This window comes from Lepidochelys kempii, chromosome 17, assembly GCF_965140265.1.
Source record: "Lepidochelys kempii isolate rLepKem1 chromosome 17, rLepKem1.hap2, whole genome shotgun sequence".
NCBI classification, from domain to species: Eukaryota; Metazoa; Chordata; order Testudines; family Cheloniidae; genus Lepidochelys; species Lepidochelys kempii.
The window spans coordinates 19,180,758-19,202,673 of record NC_133272.1 but is presented as its reverse complement, the minus strand read 5'-3'; the positions used below and the strand labels follow the sequence as shown (position 1 = coordinate 19,202,673).

Below are 21,916 nucleotides of genomic sequence, written 5' to 3'. Positions count from 1 at the left end.
TGTACAAAGCGCCAGGGGTGGGTGAACTGGTCAGGGGGGAGAGAACTGGCCAGAGCCACCCCCCCAGGGCCTTGAAGGCTTTTTCTGCCCATCCAGTCAAGATCTGAAAGGCAGAATGGGCTGCTTGGATCACCTGGTCCGACCTGCAGAGCATGGGCCAGAGAAGCACGGTCAACGGTTCTGCAGTGCAGGAGATCCACTGGTGTCAGGATCTGGTTGCATTGTCTCTAGAGTCTGGGGCGGGGGGGGGGGGGGTCAGCATGGAGCCAGCCTCCGACTGAGCTTTCTCCTGTGAAGCCCCCTCTAAGGAGGGCATGGCCTCTCCCTGGGCGAGCTCAGATCTCCTGGGCTCTGCTGTGGGGCCTGCTCTGCTGGGCTGGCCCCCACCCCTTCTCCCCTCCTGACATTTCCATGGCTCCTGCCCACCCCTTCATTTCAGAAAAGCTCCTTCATCACCCTGTCCAACATCCGGGCGGCTGAGAAGGTGGAGGAGAAAAGCTTTGGCAGCTCCCACGTGATGCAGATCATCTATACTGACGAGGCGGGGCAGTTGGAGATGGCCTATCTGCAGTGCAAGGTGGGATGGTCACCCAGGCCAGGGGGGTGTCTGTTCACAGATTGAGTGATGGCGCTCAGCCCACAACTCACAGAGGAAGAGGATGTGCAGCAGACTGCTCCAGTCTGAACGGAGACTGGAACTCATGGGCCTGGCCGTGGGTGTCGGGAGTCGTCCCCCTTCCCTGACAGCGCAGCGGGCCTGGGGATCGGGACTCCTGGGTTCTATGCCCGCAGGCTGGCCACACAGCTCGAGTGAGAGGCTGAGAACATGTGAGCAGCAGTGCGGAGAGCGACGCAGCCAGTCAGTCCTAGGGGCCAGAAGAGGCTCTTATGCTGGGCGGTGAGGCCGGCTGTTTCGGGGAGGAGGCTCCCCGGGAAAGACTAGTGCCATGTATGGCTGTCACGCCACAGATGGGGCCCTTTGCTTTGCTCCCAGGCTGGCGCGCTATTGTGCTGGGCAATGCCAATGGGCTGCAGGCCAAGTGATGCTGGGGGCTGTGAGTGGGGACCCTCCAGTCACTCAGTGGCCGGTGTTGCAGGGACATAGGGCAGCCCCCGCTGTGTGTGTCTGTTTCAGTGTGTCAATGAGCTGAACCAGTGGCTCTCGGCCCTGAGGAAAGTCTGCGGGAACAACACCGAGATGCTGTGCTCCTATCACCCGGGAGTGTTCAAAGGAGACAAATGGACCTGCTGCCACCAAAAGGATAAAACCGGTAATGTGCTTGCCTGACCCCCTGCCAGCAAGGGGAAGGCGAGGGAGTCCGGGGATGAGAGCAGAGAGGCATGGCTCTTGGGTGGATTGTAGGGCTGTAGTTCTGCCATTGCCTCATTGTGTGACCTTGGGCAAGTCACCTGACCTCTCTGTGCCTTCGGGCCCCATCTGTGAGGTGCATGCCTGGGTGTAAAGCGTGTGTCTATGCTACAGGTGGGTGGGTGTTATGGGTTCCCCTCTCTGCCTGACCCACAGAGGCTGTGATTGGTACAGCCCAAACTAGGGACGTGTGGGTCGTCTGCTCGTGCTTTTAGCTGTGGAGCTCCCCGGTTGTCTGCCAATAGGGCTTGGAGCCCCTTGGCTCAGGGCTTCTCTAGGCTTACGAGGCCGCACCAGTGCAGCTGCGTCGCTGTAGTGAAGACGCACCTGCAAGAGCATCTCCCGTCAGCATAGGTGCTCCACCTCCCCGAGAGGCGGTAGGAGAAGCCGTCCCGTCGACATAGCGCTGGTGGCTACACTGGGAGTTCGGTTGGATGGGTGACCACGCTATACCGACATGAGTTTGTAGTGCAGGCCACAGCTCAGGTGCAGGAGTATTGTTCCTGACCCCCTGGGCACGGAACTGTGTTCATTTGCTTTATTGATGTCTTGGGAACGCCCGGACACTCCCTCCTCCAGGGAAGCCAGAGCAGGGGGAGGGCAGGGAAGTCGCAGAATGCCTGCGGGAGTGTAGTTAAACTCGTGGGCTCTTACATCCACTAGAGGGCACCACTCCGATACCAACAGGTGGCCTTTGCCAGCCCACCTCAAATTAACCATCTGTGTCCTGGCTGCTGTCGTCTAGGTTTGGGATGTGATAAAACCCGGCACGGAGTCACCCTGCAGGAATGGAATGACCCCCTGGATCCAGATCTAGAGTCTCAGTTAATTTTTAGACACCTGTTTGGAGTGAGGGAATTAATGAGGTGAGTCATTTGATTTGTGCGGCATGACTGGGGCTGTTTCCCTCTAGGAGTTTGCACGCAGGGATCATCTTTGGGCCCTGTAAGCATGAAACAAGTGTCGCACACTGTCTTCTTACTCACGGGGGACCATCTCTGTGGCCCCAAGGAGGGAGGGGGCCAATCAGCACAGTGAGTTATGTGTCCCAGGGGCCAACACTCTGCCCCTGGCAATCTGCCTAAGGCCCAGGGCTCTGCTCTATTTCAAAGGTCTGGCTGGAACTGGCCTGGAGTTTGTACCTGTCTGTGTACATGTCCCAGGCGTTCTGACTGAAGCCAGGGTGAGGGAGATACCCCAGGGCCCCCCTCTACACTGGTCTGCAGCCTTGGGATCCTGTGCAGAAAGAGATGAGTCATTAGTGACTAGCCTAGAAATTGGAGATTGGAATTCCTGTTAGGTCCCATCTCGCCCATCCCCAGGCCAGGATTGTTCCCTTCAGTTTATTTACCAGTGCTCTGTCCATTCTAGTTTAAATGCCCCAAGCGATGGGGCTTTCACTGTTTCCCTTGGGAGGTTCTTCCATTATCTTAAGGAACTCACTGTGCGGGAACTCCTTCTGAAACTCACCCTCAGTGTTCCCTTTCTGACTGTCCCTGTCCTTCTGTCTACACCCTGTATCACCCTGAACAGTTCCTCCTTCCTGAGCATCCACTGGGGCTCCATCCCAGAGAAGAAAGTGTGGGTAAGCAGAGGGATGGACATATACATGAGGCTGGGATGGCTGCTCAAAGGTGTTTAGAAGAAGCCACCATGTGTCAGAGTTAGCCAAGGGGAGCAGACACATACATCTTAAACTTGCAAAGTCCTGACCATCTCATGAGATGCCAATTGTCTTCAACTCCTGTTATCGGTGGCATTGTGCAGGATTGAAACTTCTGGCCTCTTGGCTTTCAATATGGTGGGGCTAATCAGTTAATTGTGGATTACACCTGAAAACCCATTATTGTTTCATCTTTCTCCCTTAAGGGAAAAGTACCTGGAGATTTTGACGGAGAAAAATGAAAATGTTCTTCTGAGCCAAAGTGGAGGTATTGTTTTGTTTGATTAATCTTTCCAAGGTACCCATCACTACCACCTGGGCATGTGCTGAGATTTCGCAATACATCTAATAACCGGCACTCTTCTCCCTTTTCCCAGACAACGCCACATTACCTTGTAATAGTTCCCTGTCCTCGCCATCAACCATGGCTATCAAAATTTTCAACCAGCCCTAGCTATCATCCTCCGCTGCTGGAAGCGGGCTCAAATTTCTGGGTGGTGCTGTCTCTTCTGGTGATCCTTGGGGCTGGTAGTGTTGTCAGCAGCTGCTGTGCAAGCATCAGTCCAATTCTTTTTGCTTCCTTGCACCTCCACAGACCCTGAAAACGTGGATAGACCCACGAGGCTATTCCAGGTGCTGCAGGACCTCGAAGACGCCCATCACACAGCCCTCTTCAGCTCAGGCACCCTAACTGATCGGGACAGAAACTGCCTCCTGGAGCTGCAGACGTGACTCCTGGAGTGAGCCACTCCATCGAGTGATGCCACTGCCTCTCGCTGTGCTCACCTGGTCCCTCTGCATCTATCAGAGCTGCCAACACCAGACATCTTTGCAACGGGAACTCCCTCGACACCGTGTGCTCTCACACATATTGCCCTGCTGCTCAAAAAGCCAAGCCATGGACTTCTGCTAGCTTAGCGTGTCTCCATTAGTGAGCAACTGGTCAATGACCCTCTTGTGCTTTCACTAGTCCCCAGAGCGGGATGTGTGGCCTGTGCTCCATCCAGAAGGTACCACAGAAGCTTTCACATCTCACCTCTGCCAGGGTTGCACTAGGGAGTCTCTCCACTATTATTTTTACCTTTCAGTCAAGATCCAGCTGTTTTGTCAAGCCTGATCTGATGTGAAATCGTAATTCCTCAATGCAATCTTATAGCTGAGCTGCTTCAGCCTGGGTTTGTCTCACCAGGGTCAAAATGACTCTGTGGTGCACTGAAGCCAGTTGTAATGTACAGGCTGATGCATCCACAGCAAAGGAGGGGAAATTTGCTAATGCAGGGGACTGGGAGCCAGGTGGCCTGGATTCCATTCGCTCTTCTGCTACTGACCCACAGTGTGAGCTGCGGCAAGTCCTTTGACCCTGCTGTGTTCCTCAGTTTTCCCATCTCTGAAATAGAGATGATGAGGCTTCCCCTTTTGTTAAAGTGCTTTGCGACCTTCTGATGAAAGGCGCAATGGTGGTGCACAGTATTGGGTAACTGGAGGTGCTGGCTGCCACCTGGAATTTCTAACCAGTGTCACTGAGCTGTACATCCATATGTCTCACTGGGTTGTAGCCGTGGTAAAGGAATGCAGGTTCAGCTTATTGAATGAACATGGACAAGGCAGCACCTTAGACCCCACTGCATGGTACGTGGTTACCGCTGGCTGCTCAGGGACCATTCCACACCTTGAGGAAGAAGAGTTGGGGAAGTGGTTCATTAGAGCAGGTGATTCTGAGCCAGGACTCCTGCTTCTATTCCCATCTCCCCCCACCCTAGGTAAATTGCTGCTTTTTTAGAAGCACTTGGCATCCACCTGCAAGAGTCAGTGCGAGCTGCAGAGGTTCAGCACCTCTGAAAGCCAGGGCCTTGACTTTTGTGTCTGTTTTTTCTGATCTGTAATTGTGGATAACATTTATTAGGCTAAACTAAGTTCTCCATTGCGATCCTATTGGCAGTCACTGAAGGCAGATTTTCACTCCCTATGTCGATCTGTCAGGGGTCTTGTAAAGCCTACTTACCTGTCAAGTGGGTCTTGATCCCAGGAAATGCAAAACCCTATCTCTATAATGGCTTCCTGTCTGAAAGGTGCTTTCACATCCCCGGCGCAAGGTGCTGTAGAAATGCAGACTGGCCACTACCACCTGACCCACGTTTCAGGCCCAGATAAACGGATGCTCTGAAACTATTGAGCCGGGGGCCTGGCTCCTACTCGGTGTCCTGCACTGACTAAAGCGCTGCTTCCGAACAGTCTGGTTCTTCGTGGCCATTGGGGTGTCAGAACAGGGCCCCTGCTGGATCACGTGGACCCTCCATTGACTGGACGGCTAATGCCCCAGGTTCGAGCTGCTGTTCCGTGTACTGTTATCATTTTAAAAAAGGAAAGGAGGACGCGTGGCTGCTGCTGCTCTGACACCTCTTATCATTTAGCGCAGCGCAGGGCCTCCACCCGCTCGGTGGAGGGCCCCAGCTGCCCAGCCGCTGGCCCCGGAACATGTGTCCCTTTGGAGAGGGGCTGGGGCCTTCACGGCAGAGGTGGCTTAGCCCTCAGTCGGTGTAGATGGCCTAAGGCAACAGACGCCGGAGGAGACCGGGGTCGACGGGAGGAACCACGGCCTCTGCCTTCCCGGCCACTGCCCAGAAGCGAGGCTGGAGCAATAGCTGTGGCGGGGAATGCACAAGAAACCCCCCTTCGAGCATGAGGCCCGGGGTTCGCTTTTCCTTCCCTGCCAGCATCTCCCGCCAGTGGGTTGGGGGGGGGGGGGGGCTGCCCCGGGCAGGGCCCGCCGGGGCCTCGGCTCCTGCTGGCGGCTGCGGCCCGGGGCGGGGGCGGGGGCCCCCTGGCGGCGTTGCCATCAATGGCGACGGGCCGCGTCCCCCGAGGCGCGCGGCTGCCCCCGGCGACGGCGCTGGTGACGCTGGTGGGGGCGGTGCCCCGGCCGTTGGTGTTGCCATGGGTGACGCTGGTGGGCGTTGCCACGGCGTCACAGCGGGGGGGGGGGGAGGTGCTGACGATGGTGTTTCTGTGGCTGAGGGCGGGGCCCCGCGGCCAGGCTGAGCGGCCATTTCTCCTCGCGGGCGGCCCGGAGCGCCGCCGCCGCCGCCGCGTAGTGCCCCGGAAGCGGAAGTAGCGGGGCCCTGGGCGCTCCCGGAAGCGGAAGCTCAGCTCGGCGCTGCTGGAAGCTGAGCTGGTTACCGCCGCAGGATGAACGCCCCGCCGGCCTTCGAGTCCTTCCTGCTCTTCGAGGGGGAGAAGAAGTGAGTGCGGGGGACGGGGCCCAGCCGCTGTGAGGGCCCGAGTTCGATCCCCCCGAGCCGGGCAGCGCCAGACGCCCCCGCCGGGACCCCCTTCCAACCCCCCGAGCCGGGCAGCGCCAGACACCCCCCCCGGGCTCCCTTCGACCCCCCCGGGGCCCCCTTCCAACCCCCCCGAGCCGGGCAGCGCCAGACACCCCCCCCGGGCTCCCTTCGACCCCCCCGGGGCCCCCTTCCAACCCCCCGAGCCGGGCAGCGCCAGACACCCCCCCCGAGGCCCCCTTCGACTCCCCCCTCCCGGCCCCCTTCCAACCCGGGCAGCGCCAGACGCCCCCCCTTGCCCCTTCCAACCCCACCACGCCCCCTTCCGCCCCTACGAGCCGGGCAGCGTCAGACCCCCCCCCCCGGGGGCCCCCTTCCAACCCCCCGAGCCGGGCAGCGCCAGACACCCGCCCCCCCGGGGCCCCCTTCCGTCTCTCCCCGCCCCCCCCCCCCCAGCTGGCCAGCGCCAGCTCCCGGGGCCCCCTTCCAACGCCCCAAGCCGGGCAGCGTCAGATGCCCCCCGCTCCGGGCCCCCTTCCAACCCCCCGAGCCGGGCAGCGTCAGACACCGGTCCCCCGGGGCCCCCTTCCAGCCCCCCGAGCGGGCTCGGCCCGCCCTTGGCGCGGGGGCTGCTTTGCGGGGACCCCGGCCGCTGCCAGGCTCTGCCGGCGGGGGGGCCGGGGGGCGACTCCTGCCCCTCTGCTCAGCCGCGCTCTGTGGCGTGGCCGCCCCGCGGCCCGTCCGCTGCCCCCCTCCAGCGTCCGGCCTCCCTGTGCGGGGGCGGCGGGAGCCGAAAACCACCTCGAGCCAGTTGTGCCAAGGGAGCTGCTGGCCCCATCAGGCGGGGCTGGGGCAGTGCTGGGGAATTAGCCCCTTTCATAAAACGGAGCGCCCAGCTGGGTCCAAGATCCTACTGGCCCCTTACTGATGGTTTGCTGGCCAGCCGGGGGGATGCCTTGTGGGATCACACAGGGGTCTGGGGCAAATCAACATTTTCATTAACGACTTGAACAATGCAGTGAAGAATAGGTTGATAAAGTGGGGATGACACCAGGCTGGGAGCACTTTGGAGGACAGGATTAGAACTAAAAATGACCTTGAGAAATTAGAGGACTGATCTGAACTCAACAAGATCAAAGAACTGCATTTAGGAAGGAAAAATCAAATGCATTAATACAAAATGGGGAATAATGTCTAGTACTGCAGAAATGGGTATCGGTGAGCTGTAGCTCATGAAAGCTTATGTTCAAATAAATTTGTTAGTCTCTAAAGTGCCACAAGTCCTCCTTTTCTTTTTGGGATTATAGTGGATCACAAATTGAATATGAATCAGCAGTGTGACGCTATTGCACAGAAGAAAATATCATTCTGGGGTGTTTTTACAAGAGTGTTGTAAGACACCGGAGGTAATCTGCCCACTCTACTTGCTACTGGTGAGGCCTCGGCTGGAGTGTTATGTCTAGTTTTGGGTACTACACTTTCAGAAAGATGTGAACCAACTGGAAAGAATGCTCAGCAGAGCAACAGAAATAATAAGAGGGTTAGGAAATGTGACCGATGAGAGAAGGTTGAAAGAATTGGGCATATTTAGTCCGGAAAAGAGAAGGGTGGGAAAGACCTGACCAGTCTTCAAATATGTAAAAGGTGTGTTAGTACCAGAGAGAGAACAACTGATCTCCAATGCCTACTAAAGGCTGGTGTGTGTGTGTGTGTGTGAGTGAGTAATTGGCTTGGTTTGCAACAAAGGAGGTTTAGCTTAGATAGTAAGAAAAACTTTCCAACCCTAAGACTAGTTCTGCACTGGAACATGTTACCTATAGAAGTTGTGGAATACCCATCATGGAAGGTTTTTAAGAATGTTTAGCAAATACTTGTCAGGGTTGGTCTAGGATTACCTAATCCTCCCTCAGCGCAGGGGCTGAACTAGACCAGGGATTGGAGACCCCCTGAAATCGCTTGTGGACTCCCGCTTCAGACTGCTGGACTAGATGAGCTCTAGAGGTTCCTTCTATCCTTACATTTCTATTATTGTAAAATCTCAACAATTGGCAGAGGGACTTTTAATTAGGTGGCAGACCATGTATATATTTCCAGTTTAGAGATGTTTCATTGGTGTACACAGTCCTAGGACATGCAGTCAAAACCAAGTATGTCCCAATCAAGTCCTTTCATTTCAGACACCTGCTCTGTTCTGCCTTGACATTTCGTACGTATGGCTATGTTTTCGCAGCTGCAAAATGACAATCTGTGAGACACAGTGTCTGAGTTGTGCATTTGTTGCATGTTGCACCTTTTACCTAGTCTCTGAGTTGCATAATGAGTCAAAGTTATGGGTTAAGTGAGAAACTTTCAGAAATACAAATGGATTAAAGACGGGGGGAAAAATTGACAAGCTAAATCTTCTAAAAAAAGATCTGAATTATTAAAGGCAGCGTCTCCTCAATAGACAATTTGGCAAACAGCTCTAAAGTATAGAATGTTTTTCCGTTTACAGTATTCATTGTGAAGTGACATTTAGAAGCTATAATTTAAAAATGGTGCAGTTTTGGGGTTGACGAATTATTCTGTAATTCACCCACAGAGCTTTTCAAATTATCTGCTAAATTACCTTTTTATTAGTGCACTGTGCAGAGTAACTTTGGGTACATTAAAAAAAATTCTCCCTTGCCAATAACCATATACAGCTACAGCTGTGTGGGATGCAATTGCTATAACAGTAATTCTTAAAGAAGTAAACTGGGCTCTGAAATTCATTTGTTTTCTTCTGTCTCTGTTGTGCTGCATTAGCAAGGCTGTAGGGATGACATGAATTATGTAAGGATCATTATGATCCCATATTGACTTCATAACTTTGTCCAAAACAGGTACAAAAGGCTCAATCTGGTGGGACTCTCAAGATAACTGTGTTTGACTGAAAGCACAGACTGGTTTGGTTTGATGTTCGATAACATCACTTGCTTTAACACTAGTATTTTTCTTTTACTCAGAATCACAATTAATAAGGACACAAAAGTACCAAACGCCTGTTTGTTTACAATCAACAAGGAAGACCACACGCTTGGAAATATCATCAAGTCGTAAGTAAAACCCATTCCTGTTGCACAGGGTTAGAAGTAAAGTTCTAATGGGGATGCAGTAGCTTACGTTTAGCTGGGAAGATTGCCAAGGTGACTCTAACCATAAACACCGGATAACTAGCAACCAGTCAGTTTCAGTAGCATGTTTGGGTGATGTCTGCAGGCCTAGTTGTGGTAGTTAGGGATGTGAAATTATGTTCATTGACACCCACTTCTCATTGTGGCCCTTTTTACCACCACGTGTAAAACGTTGAGCTAGGGGTTCAGTTTCCTCTGCTCATGTGCACATGCTGGTGCGAGCTCCTGGCGTGAGCAGGAATAGCAGCATGTCTGCAGCGGACCCCCCCACCCCCCGTTTTCAGGCAGGTTTGTACTTCTGCCGCTATGAGGGCTAGCAAGACTGTGTGTACATGAGCATGTGAATCATACCTCTAGCACGGGGGTGAGCAAACTGACGGCCACATTTGGCCCACGGGATCGTCCTGCCCAGCCCTTGAGCTCCTGGCCCCTCCCCTGCAGTTGTGCTGCATGGCTTGCGCCCGCCCACCTCCCAGGCTTTCCAATAAGCCTGTCCTGCTGCTCGGAGTGGCATGGTAAGGGGGCAGGGAGCAGTTGGATGGGGGGTGGTTAGGGGGTTTGGATGTGTCAGGGGGCAGGAAGTGGGTGGGGGCCAGGCTATTTGGGGGGCACAGCCTTCCCTACCCAGCCCTCCATATGGTTTTGCAACTCTGATGTGGCCCTCGGGCCAAAAAGTTTGCCCACCCCTGCTCTAGGGCATAGCGTGAGCAGATACCCAAAAGTTAGAGGCTAAGGTTGGTTCTTTGTAATGTGGTAAGACGTCTCCCCCCAGGTGAAACTGGCAGTGACCTTGGGGGAGGAGGGGTGTTTCTTCGTCCTTTTTTTTTCTTTCCCTCCTCCTTTTCAGTATGTGGGTGCGGGTTGCTTGCCTAAATTATCTGGTTATATCTCACTTGATCATTTCCCTGCTGTTACTGAGCCTGATGCATCTTGGTCTCTGCCTGTGGCACATAATAGTCTAGTCTTCTGTGGGCTGTAATACATTGGTCTAACTTTGGTTGCTGGGTGGTGGTATTGGCCTGTGATATACAGGAGGTCAGAGTAGATGATCTGGGGAGCACCTCGGGCCTTAAAATATGATTCTCAATCTGGGTGGCAAAGGTGCAAATGCCTTTTTTTTCTTCAAATTACAAATTAGCATTGTAGCAGTACACAGTGATTCTAGTGAAGCAAGAAACTCTTAATTTAACAGTGTAGGAAATTCAAGAATCTCCAGGGCTGAACCAGGTTGACTTCACACAGTTGGACATGGCAGGGGCTAATCCATTCGTAGCTGGTGATGCAGTAGGTCTTTTGCTTAAGTCCCTTCTGTAATTTATGAACTCAGCATGTGGCCTCCAGTGGTAGGAGTAAATAGTGCTGCCTTTAAACTTGGGCTCTCTGCATCAGATTATTGAAGTATGCTTTTGATAGCTCTTCTGCATGGACTTTGCTGAAGGTGATTCTAAGTTATACCCTGGTGCTTTGTTCACATGACCACCACTGCTCAGTGCTTGTCAAGCATTTCCCATTATCCCTGCTGTTCCAGTCCTGGACCTCTAAGGTAGGAACGGTCAATGCTGCCAAAATGTGCAGTGGCTTTATGAAATGCGTGTACTGCGTCTTATTAGGATAAGATAAATCTTGCTCTCAAGCTGAGATGGGCATAGACATAACATTTCCTCTAGCCCTCTGGAAAAATTCTCCAAGGATTGAATTAGTCTGTTAGAAAGATGTGATCTATGGCAGACCCAACTTCATGCTTTGGGATCTTACAGAAATTTTGCAGGTAACTGTTTAAGTCATCTGTCTTGTATCCTCTAAATGCTTTCCCCCTTCCCATTTCAGGCAATTACTGAAAGACCCTCAGGTGTTGTTTGCAGGATACAAGGTCCCACATCCTCTGGAACATAAAATCATCATTCGAGTTCAGACCACTCCTGATTACAGTCCCCAGGAAGCTTTCACCAATGCTATCACGGACCTGATCAGTGAACTCTCCCTTCTGGAGGAGAGATTCAGGGTAAAGTATCACTAATGTGGGGAAAAGTTACTGAAACTGTGACCTGGTTTACAAATGGTAGTTAACCTTACAGCTGTTGCTTTCGTATGAAAAATGTAACTTATGATCAGCCCAATTCAGCTCTGAATACCCATGTGTAAATTCCATTAAGCTGGAGCAGAATTTGGCTGTTTTACCACAGGACACTTGAGATTTTGTTCATTTTCTCACACACCTTGTCTCTCTAGGTGTCTAGCATTTGCTTTCTCTCCCTTTTCACAAGCATTTAAGTGTGAAAGCCTGTTGTCTGGAACAGCTTACTTGAAAAATTCTGCCTTTGAAATCTTTCCCATGCCAAGAACTTTTTCACTTATGTGCCCTTCTGTAATTACTCCATTCCTTGCTGTACAGTGTCTATTTAACCTCTAAAATTGTTTGAGATACCACTGGTCTGAAAAACATTTCAGACTAAAGCTATATTGAGTCCTAGCCGTGACTTGTTTTAACATAACTGCTTTATTCTTTGAGATCTCAAAGATTAGTTGCTGTGGTTGACACACAGGAAACCCTTTGAAACTTACCCTCTTTTCATGTAAATGCCTTCCAGTAATGAACCTGTATAAATATGCATTCTCCATCGGAACATGACTTGGGTTAAAAAAAATCTGATTCAATATTTTTTAATCTCAGTTTTGCTCAAATTATTGGTCTTCAAACCCCATTTAGAGAGGAAATAAATGAGATCACTTTCTGGTTCAGAATTCCTTTAGTGATCTATTTCTTGTGTTTTACAGGTTGCTATCAAAGATAAACAAGAAGGAATTGAATAGAAACAGGAAGCTTCAAGTGGACTATTTTTTTTTACCTGGAGTGTGTTATAAATAAGTTTTGTTTTCATTATAGTGGATGTGACTCCACTTCATTGAACAAGTTCTTTAAAATAATCCTTAAACTTTTTCAGTAAGAATTCATGTCTCTAATAACAGTGGCCCTAAATTCACTTGTTTGCCCAGAGAAAGCAGTATTTTGATTTCTGTACAGGATAAATTATTTGCAGGTAGGATGGTAATTGTATCAGTTGAGCTATTAAACTTTTTTCAAAGCTGTGTGTGAGACACCCACAATCTATCATTTACTGTCACACAGAGTCCCTATGAAACTTAACAGCTGGGTAGTTCTCCACTTTATTTTGGAGCATGTTAAAGTGACTGCTTTTTCACCATGCAGTATTGGGCTTAGTAGCTGTACTTCCAGAACAAGATTAATAATATTCTTGTACCACTGCTGACCTCCCTACATCTGTAGCAGCATTCCCTCCCATCCCCAGAAGTCATCTCTTCACTACCAAGTTAACAGGTATTACGTTTTATTAAGTATCATTTCTATAAAACAAATACACAAAATTGTGAAAACTCACAGTAAAAGAAAGTGGGTATTGTCAATGACAGGATGTGGGCCAAGTCCCTTTGCGTTCTCTCTTGCATGATAAGGGCTGGTTTAGAAAACTTCATGGTTACTCTTGGAAACAATCACTAATACTGCACTATTTCAAAACATCACAGGAATGAAGTTTTCCATAAAGAACAAGCTATGTTTTCTTCCATACAGCTGCTATATTTACGCCAGTTAAAGCAATAAGGTAAGTAAAAGTAGGGTCTGTCACCACATTGTTTATTAAGACTTCAGTCAGCAGCTCCCCATTTGCTCGAAGCTCTGGCCACTCAAGAATCTAGCAAGAGAACAGATTTAGCTCAGAAAAGCTTATACAAAGTAAGTCTTGGTTGGGGTTTACCTCTGTTTAGAAAGGAAAGGTAACGTACAGTCTGTGCAAAGCCCAAGTCTTCACTGGGGGAGGGTATAAAAGAAGTCAAACTTTATATAATCTTACCACAACTGGTTAGGGTTGTGGAGTAGTTATTGGCTAACAGCATGCAACATCAGTAGCCTAGAAGAGTCACCTACAAAAACTACATGCTGACAATTAGGGCCTCAGTCATTGGGAGTATACAACTCTGATCTAGGACAGTAAATCCTTCATACAGTATTATTAGGCAATTGGAGATGTTTATCCACGCAGATTTTCAAGAAAAAATTAGATGGTTGCCTCTCAAGTTAGCTAAAATCTCTCTTCTTCCAACAGCTTTAGGGTTAAACCAATGTGTACCAAAACCTGAGTTAAGACAGTAAGTAATGCAGAGAGAACAGCTGTTTGGGGGGGGTCATCTAGTTTTCAGAGCTGGTGGTGAAAAAACTAACAATTTGCACTGAAAGGCTTCTCACTTGCTATCCAACTGCACCAAGAGCTTGGAAAAAGCAGATTTGGTTCCCTGCTAACTCTTAACAGCCCCTTTTAGAATCAAATTGAATTTTAAAAGAGCCATCTGAGATATTTAAGGTGCTGTTTAGCATATGGAAGTAACAACTTTAAGTAATTTGTCTTATGCCTCCTGTTTGCACAGCCTCACTGAGGGGGAATATAGTTCAATATAAAAGGCCAAGGCCTACCTGCGTGGGAGCTATTCTGTTCTCTGAGCGTTTTCCCTTGGAGGCCCTCCAGGCTGAAGAGTGCTTGCTGAGATTGTACATCCACACACTTCCCTTTTCATCGCCACAGAACACATACTCTGCTGCTGCAAGAGCAAAGGAACCAGTGCAGGGTTGAGATTTCTGATGGCCAAGACCAAAAACTTCTAACCCCTCTGCTGATGGCACAGAGCCCAGTATAATGTCACCTTCCAGATGAAATGTATCCCATTCTTAATTAAGTAAACCAGCCTTACAAAATTCAACTCTAATCATTTGTTGTATCATACTAAGGAGGTGCTGAGTGGACTTTGGGCTCAAGCTGGTGTGTTTTTATGTCTATTTTGGCTGAAATAAAGTCGTTAACATTAGTCTTGCATTGCTAGTATCCTCAGTTGGGTGCCTCCAGCAGACAGCTCTTTCTCCTTTCAAAGTGCTGCACTAGGAGGGGAAAGTATGTGGATTATTTTAAGATTCAGGTTCCTCCCAGAAATTTGTCACTATTAAGAGTGCTGGGGGGAAATTCTACCACCAGTTTGAAATGCAGCACAAATTCTAATATGCCGCCCACCTGTGAGCACCCCTCTGAGGTAGATATTTACAGAGGCAGCAAGGTGGGATATAAAATCCTTACCCTGCCCAAGGAATCAGGTAAGTAAAGCAGAAATGGCAAGATCTATTAAAAGAACAACTTGTACCTTTCACGTCCTTCCCCAATAGTAGCTTCTTGAGTCCAGTCCAGCCTTCTGCATTGTTAGCTATAAGAGTGGGCTTACCTGGACAGGTGCTGAGAGTAAGGTAGGGCAGGTCTGTTGTTGACCACTCCAGTTCCGCTAGAATAAGTGCAGGTCGTGTTCTCTGACAGGATTTCCCCTGTGCCTCAAATGACTGGCTCCAGCTCCATAAGTATATAGACCCTGTCTTAGAACTCTTAGAAACTGGAGGAGAGAGAGAACAAACTGAATATTTTAGGACATTCATTCCTAATACGCTGACACATTTATTTCAAAACACTCAGCCCTCTTTAAATACTGCCTTTCTGACAGTAACATGCTCACCATTAGTGGTGATAGCTGAGGGACCTTTCTAGCCACACTTGCCTTAAGCAGATTGATAGTGTGAGGCTAAAGGAAGAATTAAACTTGATTTCCCACCCCAGAGTAGTTTAAAGCAGCACCCAAGGACTCTGGAGTTAGTGGGGCCTGGGATGCTGCTGGCTACTATAAAGGATTGTCTACACTGAGAAGTTAGTGCACAGCAAGGTAGGGTGTGAATTTACTGCTCTAACTCCCTGTATGGACAATCTTACTGTGCACTAAAAGTGCCCCAGGCCGCATAGCTTTAAAATGCACAGTTACTTAGTGTGAGCGTCCACACAGGGAGTTTAGTGTGTGGTAAGTTCACACCCCAGCTTACTGTGCGCAAACGTCCCTGTGTGGACAGGCTCATAGAGCCAAACCCTGCCACATTTCAGGGTGGGAGTTAGGGTCCTTGAACCAAGAAAGCATTTTCTCCAGTTCCATTCAACACACAAAGCAAGTACAAGCCATCTGCCTGGAATGACTAGAGGGGGAAAAGCTCCTCCTTATATTAGGAATATAACATTTCACAGTATGTAGTTCCAGCCCAAACATCATAAAACCTGCTAAAATGTTCACAGCCACAGCTGTGGTACACAATTAAAGTTGTTTCAGTCTTCCTGAGACCAGGTGAGCATGACTTACTTCCTACACCCCACGTAACTGTTTATGGCAATCTGCCTCCAACTAAGAGGCAACTATCCGAGTTCATACCTACCCACAACATCCTTGTTCAAAAAGGCCAATCCATCCACTCTGTGGGAAGCTGTCTCTTCTCCCTCATCGTTAGGGAACTGGAATGCCACTTCAAAAGGCCTGATGAAAAATTGGAAGTTAAACAGTGGTCAGCTACCGAATGAACAAACATCATCTCCAAGCGACCTGTTAAACTAGTCAGTGATGGAAATATAGTCTGTCATCAAGCCCTTCTCGGTGCCTAGGCAGGAGCATTCCCTAATGCTAGCTAGTTTTAGATATGCCAAGAAATAGGCTTCCTGTTATGCTGTGATAATCAGGTGCTGACACTCCAGGGAGAAAAGAAGGTTTTAAACGCCCAACAATGAGCAGCTGAAGCGACTGATGGCATACTGTATTATTGTACTATCAAAGTGTCTTGAGTAAGGTCTTTTATGAAAGCCCGTAATGTGCAGAACTTGATGGTTTTTACGAGAGACGTATACATACCTGCACTACACTGTCAGCTACATCTCCCAAGCCAGGTATTTTCAAGAAACTAGCTCCAAGTAATGACCCACTGTCCAGTCAGGAAGAGACAACGGGTGAAGCATTCGAGTTAATGGAAAGCCATCCAGCCAACCCAGCTGTCAAGTTTACATGCTGAGTAAACATGAGTCATCCTGGACTAAGGGGAGGGGAGTCTTTTAAAAGTAAACTTGTGTCTGAGGGTTTTTTTAAATCTGGAAACTGAGGGACAGCCTTGAGGCAGGAAGCTGTCTGTGAAACCTGGATCCCCCTAGAGCTACGGGGTACTGGGGGAACCTGTTCAAAGGCAAAACATAAATTGTTTTAGGAAAGGGACATTATTTAATGTGGAAGTGGAAAGCCTGAGGTTAAGTCTTTGTTATTTGTCTCTGTTTGCTTTCCCTTAACTATTTCATCTCTAAATCTGTGGTTTTTCTAGTAAATGAACTTTTTGTCTATTTTTATCCCAAACAGGTCTCTGTTGTGCTAGGAATGTGGGTGCCAAAGTGAATTGATAACGGGGCTGGTTTCATGCCTTTGGAATGACAAACCAGAGGGGAGCACTTCGAGTGTCTGGTAGTTAGGGAGGGCAGATCTGGGAAGACTCAGGGCTGTTGGTGTCACCCTCTGAAGAGTAACTAGCCTGGTGAGAGCCAGGTGAAACCTTGTGCTTTGGGGCTTCAGGGATCTGAGCATCATACATGCTAAATAACTACTCTCTATACCTCTTGCTGGGGTCCACCATCTTGTAAGAGCTGGGGAATTATATCCACAGATTAATAGGTTTTCCTCATCTCAGCCTTCTATAATCAAAATCCCAAAGCCCTCAGAACACTTATGGTTGTGGAAAGTGAATGTGTGTCCCAGGCCCATGGTTCTTACCTGCTCTTCTGTGGCTTGTCCAGTCTAATATCCCAAGCAAAGCAACCTTCTTCACAACCAGCCAGGAGGAACTGATCTGGGCAGGATGGGACCAGGGCAATCCGTAATGGAATAGAGGCAACTTCCAGCACCATTAGTTGGCTGGCAAATAAAACAGACATTTAGTCCAACTTCCTGTAACAGTTGCTTCTCGGGAGAATTTAACAGTGCAGCTTGTTTCTGAACACTTACCTTGCTTTGAAGTTGTAGTCACAATCCGGAACCCCAATATCCCAGAGGCCAATTCTTTTGTCATAAGATGCAGCTGTGGGGGACAAAAAATGGTACCAGGTAGTTACAGACCATTACTTGCCATCTTTTCTTTTTGCTCCACTTAAAAATTCCCCCTGGATCACATGCCATGACATTGCACGGCTGTGTCATGCGTGAGGCCATTAACACAGTATCAGCCATATGGGCTTTGGTCCAGCTAACAAAGCAGTCAAGCCATTAAAAACATATGGTTTGGAATATTTTTTTAAACTTGGGAAAGGAAAACCCTCTCGTGTGTGAATTTACTGCTGGTGAAGAGTGCTAGCTCTGGGGCCCTTCATCCACAGCGCAAGCTTCCCCCATACCAAATCTGTCTTCTCAAGGGAGCACGTCGAAGGGTGAAAGGGAAGTTTGTTTTCCAGGCCAATTAGTGCCAGTTCCAGGCAGTGTTGTTTTGGTTACTTGTCCCAATGGATTGCGACCCACCAGTTCATTCCACATAGGTTATTAATCGTTATAGAACCTCCCACTGTGGACGCTAGGCACCAAGTACAAAAGATTTTAAAATCTTCTTTGGCACTGAGAGCTACGTGGTACATTTCCAATAGATTATTCAGAAAATAACTCAGACCCCAGCCAAATGACTGCCCTCAAACTGCCACTACCTGGCCACCAGACAGTCCTTTAGGGAACAACTGTTAACCCCTGCAAAAAAAACCCCATAACTCTACAAACTAAAATGGCCCTTCCTCCATTCCATGTCCCTATGGTCCAACTCAGAACAATTCTCCAGGTGAAAGTCCCCCTCAGGTACCCTATCTGATTATCATTCTCAGCTATCTACTGAGCTGGCTAGGCTCTTGTTTTTAAATTCTTGAGCGTACTTTTGAGACATGTCCATTAGTTTTGGATGCTTCCAGAAGTTGGGCACCCAGAACTGGAGGATTCCAATGTTAGCGGATGCTTCTGAAAGTTTAGGCCTTCATGATTCACGTGGCACTGACAGAAGGTATGGAATGCGAAAAAAAGAAGGGTTGATTTAGGTGGTGATTGATCCTGCTTTGAGTAGGGGGTGGGACTAGATGACCTCCTGAGGTCCCTTCCAACCCTGATATTCTAGGATTCATTACTGGACAGACAATACAACGGTAACTTGTAACCCAATGGTTATTACTGGCTGCTCACTGAGCACCACTCTCTCTACCCAGGCAAAACTCTCCTCAATGTCAGGATCTGACCCTGAATAAAGTCATTTGTAAGAGTGAGTAAAATCAGAGGTCACTAAATTTATTTAACAAGTAAAGGCACAAACGTCATTGATCTGAAGAAATCAAGCAGCCCAGGGTAAGCGCACTCATTTGACATGGGGACTGAGTCACAACTTCTGACCCACAAGATGCAGCCTGGTCTGACCCTCCTTACTCCTTGGCATGGAAATGGTTGGGGTTTTATGTGGTCTCTGTGTGATGGCCGGCCTCACGGGCAAGACACTGTGGACCTCTAGAGCCAAAAGCCAGAGCTGCTACCACTGGAGCGAAAGTCTCAAGGCTCTATAGCTGAAGGCTGTAACAACTCATGTCAAGGTTCCTTCCCCACGCTGAACTCTAGAGTACAGATGTGGAGACCTGCATGAAAGACCCCCTAAGCTTATTCTTACCAGCTTAGGTTAAAAAATTCCCCAAGGTACAAACTTTGCTTTGTCCTTGAACCCTATGCTGCCACCACCAAGCGTGTTAAACAAAGAACAGGCAAAGAGCCCACTTGGAGACGTTTTCCCCCAAAATATCCCCCCAAACCCTACACCCCCTTTCCTGGGGAAGGCTTGATAAAAATCCTCACCAATTTGTACAGGTGAACACAGACCCAAACCCTTGGATCTTAAGAACAATGAAAAATCTATCAGGTTCTTTAATTCAGAAGAATTAAAGAAAAGGTAAAAGAATCACCTCTGTAAAATCAGGATGGTAAATACCCTACAGGGTAATCAGATTCAAAACATAGAGAATCCCTCTAGGCAAAACCTTAAGTTACAAAAACAGGAATATACATTCCATCCAGCACAGCTTATTTACCAGCCATTAAACAAAAGGAAATCTAACGTATTTCTAGCTAGATTACTTACTAACAGAACTTCTGAGACTGCATTTCTGATCTGTTCCTGGCAAAAGCATCACGTAGACAGACAGACCCTTTGCCGCCGCCCCCCCACCCCCGCTCCCGATTTGAAAGTTTCTTGTCTCCTCATTGGTCATTTTGGTCAGGTGCCAGCGAGGTTATCTTAGCTTCTTAACCCTTTACAGGTGAAAGGGTTTTGCCTCTGGCCAGGAGGGATTTTATAGCACTGTATCCGGAAAGGTGGTTACCCTTCCCTTTATTTTTATGACAACTCATATCCTCTGTGGCTAGACACTGAGGGGAAACTTGTACCACACACCTCAGTGAGGTACATGTGCTCCATGTGCGTTTCAACACTCCTCCACATCAATTCCTACCTACCAATACCTGCTCCAACACTAATGACCACAAAATGCTTCTTTATTTGGAAGCAAGGCCTTTTCCCGGCTACTAGAGAAATCCAGAACTGGAGACTTACTAAAGAGGTGTGTCTCACAGGTTGGGCTGAAGCAGGCTGTAGCAATGGGCTTTTTGTGAGCCTTTATCTCTCCGTAGCAGAAATCAGCCGATACATGAATCAGCTTTACAATTCCTCTTCTTCCGGCTGCGGCCAGGATATTATGTTTTTTTTTCCGACCGTCATTAGTTACCATGGTCAGAGTTGTCCATGCAACGGTGAAGAACTCCTAGGACAGAGAGAGGTGAGAATTTGTGAAACTAACACAGGAAGATGGCTGTGAGGTCACAGATTAGATAGCAATCTAGGGAACTAGTGAGAAGCCGCATTTTGAAATGACATAAATATTCAATCAGGGGCCATACATGTCAGACCAAACTTAAAGGGAAGAAACAAACTGCAAAAGCAGGGCATGGATCCTTCTACGCTGTGAAGCAGATTCAGCAGCCTACAAGTGGGGTCGCTAAGTTTTAGCCCGTATTATTATTTTCCGGATCCTCAAATGACATTTTCCATCTGTACCCATCATTTTAAAACCTGTCACAACATAAGAACGGCCAGACTGGGTCAGACCAAAGGTCCATCCAGTCCAGTATCCTGTCTGCCGACAGTGGCCAATGCCAGATGCCCCAGAGGGAGTGAACCTCACAAGTGATGATCTAGTGATCTCTCTCTTGTCCACCCTTCTAACAGGCTGTTTTAACACTGTACTCACGCTCCTACCTCCGCAGGCACTTTATACTTTTTCAGCACTATTCCAGTCTCGCAGTCGATAAGACAAACAGATTCCCCTCCACAGGTGGCCATAGTTCTGGAGGTGCTCACTACAGGGTCTGAAAGATGAAAAGAACTGGTAAGAAATGCCGGGGCTTGTAGTTAGATCTCTGCTGATTATACTAATCATAATCACCTCTCTGTTACCCCAGGCTCCCACTGTCTGTGCGGTACTGGAACTATCCTGTGGCCTGGCATCTCTAGGGAGGTTAACTTGACGCAAAATTCACACACACAAACTAGAAAAGAATCCTCATTTATTTTATAGTCAAAAATATAAGTAGGTAGCAGTGGAAACTACTGCTTGAAAGTGGAGGGGTCTAACACATGAGTCAGTTGGGCATCATACCCACCAGACCCTTCGCCAAAGGGTTTGTGGAGTCATTCTGTGAAGCTGGCCAACTGCAAAGTGCTCTCCAGGTGCCTTCGAACAAACTCACCTTTCCTTGTCCCAGAATCCAATGGCGGCTCGAAGGCACAGGACCAGAGCTGCGTTTTAAAATCCTCCCGGCTGTTGCCTTTACTGTGACACTGAAGAAAGTGCAATGGCTCCAAACTGATAACTTCCTGCAATAAACCTTGCAGTTAGAAAACATGAGCGGGTAACAGGAATAGAAGATCAGAAGCCTTCTACTCCAAGGGCTTGTTTAAACAGGACACCAGTGACTAGATCAAGAGGCAGATGGATCTTAGGTGTTTACATAGCCCTAGTAACTGCAGCTAGGAGTTGAAATACAGTGTAAAAAAAAGGGCAGAATACTTTCTATAAAAGGGATCGGCTCTTTCATACATAGGTCTCAGCTGCTTGTACTGGTGTGTTATACACCTAGTCAGCATCTCAACCTTTGGGAGGTCTGCACCAGATTCTGAAGAGGATCAGACTAGAGGCTGCATTCTATCCCCCTCCTGTGGGGTGTCCCATGGCCTCCGACCCAGTGCTAACCCTCTTTCTCACCGGGCTTCTCTACTTTCCAAATCCTTAACAGTGTCTGGACATGAAGTGTTCCAGGCAGCAAGGCATTCCCTTAGGTAGCCTGGCTATAGTCTATTAGGGTTTTGAAGACAAGGGCTCCGATGTTGCACTATATCCAAGTTGGGCGGAAAGGTGACTTTATGCCACAATTATGCTCCCCTGATCCTGGGACTGGCTGAGAAATGGGCCAGTTCCTGCTGTATGTTAGAGCA

General features: G+C 48.8%; 3 protein-coding genes across 7 annotated transcripts in view; 2 read left to right on the top strand and 1 right to left on the bottom strand.

The window, feature by feature from the left end:
• LOC140899594 (ras GTPase-activating protein 4-like) overlaps nt 1-9,386 on the top strand; it is a 53,719-nt gene extending 44,333 nt beyond the window's left edge. The window contains exons 17-22 of one of the 3 annotated variants that reach the window (XM_073315372.1): nt 440-577; nt 1,136-1,271; nt 2,115-2,235; nt 3,239-3,300; nt 3,628-4,042; nt 9,298-9,386. In XM_073315372.1, the coding sequence (XP_073171473.1) occupies nt 440-577; nt 1,136-1,271; nt 2,115-2,235; nt 3,239-3,300; nt 3,628-3,764 (594 nt within the window). In that variant the 3' untranslated portion in view covers nt 3,765-4,042; nt 9,298-9,386. Of the gene's footprint in view, nt 1-439; nt 578-1,135; nt 1,272-2,114; nt 2,240-3,238; nt 3,301-3,627; nt 5,353-9,297 lie in introns of those variants that run through there. The other 2 variants (XM_073315371.1, XM_073315373.1) reach the window with 2 other exon arrangements.
• Nucleotides 6,010-14,340, top strand: POLR2J (RNA polymerase II subunit J). Its single transcript, XM_073315385.1, has 6 exons — nt 6,010-6,271; nt 9,298-9,387; nt 11,293-11,467; nt 12,241-12,802; nt 13,009-13,085; nt 13,906-14,340. The coding sequence occupies exons 1-4, from the start codon at nt 6,219-6,221 to the stop codon at nt 12,274-12,276; spliced, it is 354 nt and encodes a 117-aa protein (XP_073171486.1). The 5' UTR covers nt 6,010-6,218; the 3' UTR covers nt 12,277-12,802; nt 13,009-13,085; nt 13,906-14,340.
• The window catches only part of LRWD1 (leucine rich repeats and WD repeat domain containing 1), a 23,520-nt gene continuing 14,399 nt past the window's right edge, over nt 12,796-21,916 (bottom strand). For all 3 annotated transcript variants that reach the window (XM_073315376.1, XM_073315377.1, XM_073315374.1), the window contains exons 8-16: nt 21,172-21,298; nt 20,681-20,790; nt 19,979-20,186; nt 17,365-17,437; nt 17,134-17,274; nt 15,767-15,864; nt 14,746-14,907; nt 13,952-14,076; nt 12,796-13,175 (exon numbers count right to left, since the gene is read on the bottom strand). In XM_073315376.1, the coding sequence (XP_073171477.1) occupies nt 13,035-13,175; nt 13,952-14,076; nt 14,746-14,907; nt 15,767-15,864; nt 17,134-17,274; nt 17,365-17,437; nt 19,979-20,186; nt 20,681-20,790; nt 21,172-21,298 (1,185 nt within the window). In that variant the 3' untranslated portion in view covers nt 12,796-13,034. The remainder of the gene's footprint in view (nt 13,176-13,951; nt 14,077-14,745; nt 14,908-15,766; nt 15,865-17,133; nt 17,275-17,364; nt 17,438-19,978; nt 20,187-20,680; nt 20,791-21,171; nt 21,299-21,916) is intronic.

Excerpts from the sequence above, each read along its gene's own strand:
- POLR2J (XM_073315385.1), top strand. The coding sequence starts at position 6,219 with ATGAACGCCCCGCCGGCCTTCGAGTCCTTCCTGCTCTTCGAGGGGGAG. Across the intron at positions 6,272-9,297 it reads CTCTTCGAGGGGGAGAAGAA|AATCACAATTAATAAGGACA; the intron begins GTGAGTGCGGGG and ends TCTTTTACTCAG. Across the intron at positions 9,388-11,292 it reads CTTGGAAATATCATCAAGTC|GCAATTACTGAAAGACCCTC; the intron begins GTAAGTAAAACC and ends TTCCCATTTCAG.